General features: G+C 34.8%; 1 protein-coding gene across 2 annotated transcripts; it reads right to left on the reverse strand.

Moving 5' to 3' along the window:
• Positions 1,375–2,864, reverse strand: LOC107642641 (glycine cleavage system H protein 3, mitochondrial). 2 transcript variants are annotated; one of them, XM_021122903.1, is made up of 4 exons: positions 2,577–2,864; positions 2,413–2,501; positions 2,164–2,334; positions 1,375–1,548 (listed from the first exon to the last, which is right to left on the reverse strand). In XM_021122903.1, exons 1-4 carry the CDS (start codon positions 2,689–2,691, stop codon positions 1,390–1,392), a joined length of 534 nt encoding a protein of 177 aa, XP_020978562.1. In that variant the 5' UTR covers positions 2,692–2,864; the 3' UTR covers positions 1,375–1,389. The 2 variants fall into 2 exon arrangements, with proteins under 2 accessions (XP_020978562.1, XP_016201540.1); XM_016346054.2 differs by lacking the exon at positions 1,375–1,548 and adding an exon at positions 1,754–2,081.

The raw sequence follows: 3,197 nt of genomic DNA on the forward strand, positions 1-3,197 counted from the left end.
TGTAACCGACCATATAATTCGGATACGTCCCAAAAACACGGAAAGCCAAATCAAATTCAGATAGACGTCACCAACGCCTCCTCCATTATCAACAAACAGGAGAGAATCTCGGAACGAACTAAAACGTTACACACCACCCGTCTATATAAGCGAACGAACTCAACCCAGAAGTCAGGTCACACAAAATACTCTCACTCTCACTTATTTATCTCATATTTGAATACCTTCTTTAACTTGAGCGTCGGAGTGCTTTTTGCAGGTGCTCCCGCCGCCGTGTTTCTGCAAGCGCCGAGGTTAACTTCGAACTTATTCCTGAGGTGACATATAACCCTCCCTCAAAGTGGATAGCCTCACTCGAAGACGTATATCTCGGCCTGAACTGAACGGAACAACATTGATGGCTGATTTTGGTGTACAAATAGCATTTTTCAAAAATAAAGAAAGGGCTTTTATTTATTTTAGAATTAGATTCATAGATTCTTTTAATCGTGAAATTTAAAGAAACCAAAATAGTTCTTTAAGACCTGAATTAAAAAACTTACACAAAAACGTGTTAGTACGAAATTTTTTTTATATTAATTATAAGTAAAATTGGATTTAATTAAAAAAAAAACTAATTACAAATTCTCATGTTCTCCGTCTCCCGTCGTATTTCACAAACAATAAACTTTAAATTAATTTGTAAACAGAGATGTGAAAATCAAACCATTTTAGTAGCATTCTTTTATAATTAAAAGGTAACAATGATGTTAAAAATTTATTTTGTAACCCATTTTTTTTTAATTTAAAAAGTGCAAATTTTGTAATAATTTATGGTTAAATTAAAATTGCAAAACTAATACAGTATTTAATAATAAGAAGCTGATAACGATAAGCTCATTTTTTAGGGATAGTAAAATTAAATTAAGTGAGACACTAAGTTAATTAGTAGTTTTCATCCTTTTGTTTGGTATTTCTTTGCTAGCAAAGCAAGTTTGAAATCAATTTTAAAAGAAAAAATATAGATAAATAATAAAAATATTAAATAATATAAACAATAGATATATCAGATGTTCATTTTACTAGTGTACAGATGGTTGTTTTAATATTAAAATTTAGAAAATTAATTTAAAGGTGTAATGTGTTTTTATTTGAGTGATAGTTATTCATATTATTCAACAAAATCATTATCCCTAACATTCTCCATACTCAATTAAGAGGTTACGGGTTCGAGTTTCCTATCTTTAGTAAAAAAAAAACATTTCCCCAAAAGGAAAATACACAAATCCATCATCCATACGTCAGAGAAAACTAAAGACAGACCCACACTGAACCCTATCAGCTACTGAAACCTACGTTCTCTATCGCCCAGGTACTCACCGTCGGCCATACGGTGCCGTAGCCGCCGGACTAGCCTAACCTTTTCCTCCCACTTCTTCCGTCGGCGTCGCTCAGGTTAATGTAAGCCATGCTGACGGTCATTTTTTGTCCACGCACCTCAACTCCGTCGCGGACTCGCGTTCCTCTTGTTGGAGTCGCGGTCGTTTGATCTCTCCTCGTCGTGTTTCTCTGTTAGTAATCTCTCTCGGTTAGAAGTTTAATTAATTTTTATTAGAGATTTAAGCTATTTATCCCTGTTCATTAACAATGTCACCGTATTTGACTCAATCAACTCCTCTGATCTACTCTCTTCAAAAATGCCACGTGTTCCTTTCAAATTGGACATTTGTCCTTGGCCACCTTAGCCTTTATTTTGGTTTGGCCACAGACTTCACCTTCATATAACACTTGTTCTTGGCATAAATAATTTCATTCCATTACATTGTAATTTGTACAACCGCTTCAAAATTCAAAGTTTAGAAGAAAGGGAAAAGCAGTTGAAAAAAAAAGCAGCTGTTCATTAAAATAACAAGATGATGATGATAATATAAGATAGTGAAGAAACAGTTAGCCCAATGCATACTAAAAGATATTTAATGTGCAGCATCTTCTTCCTGGCAGAATTTAGTGTACTCCTTTGGTCCCAGCAAAGAATCCAGTTCAGCTGGACTATTTGGCTTTACTTTTATCATCCATCCACCTTCGTATGGGCTCGAGTTTATCTTAATTAATGTCACAATAAGCATCATTGTTAATCCGTTAATTAATATATATTCACTAAGGAAGTAACTAACATATACATACCAGGCCAGGGGTTTCCTTGAGAGAAGCGTTAATCTCAATGATTTCACCAGAGATTGGAGAGTTGACATCACTGGTTGCCTTCACACTCTCAACCGCGCCAAAGCTGCCTCCTTGTTTCACTGAACCACCCGGTTCAGGCAGATCTACAAACACAACCTCTCCAAGATGGTCCTGATTATGCAAATTAAATTCATTCAATCCATTACTTCAATTTCATTGTAACTAACTATATGTGTAGCAATAACAAACCTGAGCATGGTCAGTGATTCCAATGGTAGCCACTGAGCCTTCATGCTTGACCCATTCATGTGAGTTTGCGTACTTGAGTCCATCCAACACTGCAAACATGATAATTAATTAAGCAAAACAAACATGAACCAAGGGGATAATGTATGGTAGAATGTTATATATACCGGTGGAAAAGCATCTGGAGAGAGAGAAGGGAGAAGGGAGCTGATGAGTTCTAGAAGCTGCTGAAGATAGTTTGAGTGCATTTGCAGTTGAAGAAGCCCACAGCCTGAGTGCCATGGTTGTAAGAAGAATATGATAGAGAGATATGTGTGTGTGTTTTATCTCTAGCAATTTTTTCTTTATCTTGGATGTATGGTAGCCAGCCAATTCCTCATCCTTATACTTTGTGTTTGCACCATCTCCTCTATCTTATGCTTCTTTAATGTTATCCATACAACATATGCTACTATTACTCTCTTTAAATAAACTTTAGACTAATTTAATTCTTATCAACCAATTGCTTCCTTCACACCACAGAACCACAGTAAAGACTAATGCCTTCTTTCATTGTTGGGCTTTCAAAGCCCACTATATACTTAGACAAAGAAAAAAAAAAAACAGGCTTTATTCTCAACGACAACTTCATGTTTTAATGACATATAGATGGAAAGAAAAAGAAGGTTTTTTTTTAATAGCCAATAACAAATATTTTTGGACTTTTTTGAATCAAAAATTAAAATCACTTGAAAATGAATAGAGTGCAATGATAAATAGTATTGATTAAAATTTTCACGATTAAAACC

Source organism: Arachis ipaensis, chromosome B05 (assembly GCF_000816755.2).
Source record: "Arachis ipaensis cultivar K30076 chromosome B05, Araip1.1, whole genome shotgun sequence".
Taxonomy (NCBI): domain Eukaryota; kingdom Viridiplantae; phylum Streptophyta; class Magnoliopsida; order Fabales; family Fabaceae; genus Arachis; species Arachis ipaensis.

Excerpts from the sequence above, each read along its gene's own strand:
- LOC107642641 (XM_021122903.1), bottom strand. The coding sequence starts at position 2,691 with ATGGCACTCAGGCTGTGGGCTTCTTCAACTGCAAATGCACTCAAACTA. Across the intron at positions 2,502-2,576 it reads CTCCAGATGCTTTTCCACCG|TGTTGGATGGACTCAAGTAC; the intron begins GTATATATAACA and ends TCATGTTTGCAG. Across the intron at positions 2,335-2,412 it reads GAATCACTGACCATGCTCAG|GACCATCTTGGAGAGGTTGT; the intron begins GTTTGTTATTGC and ends TTGCATAATCAG.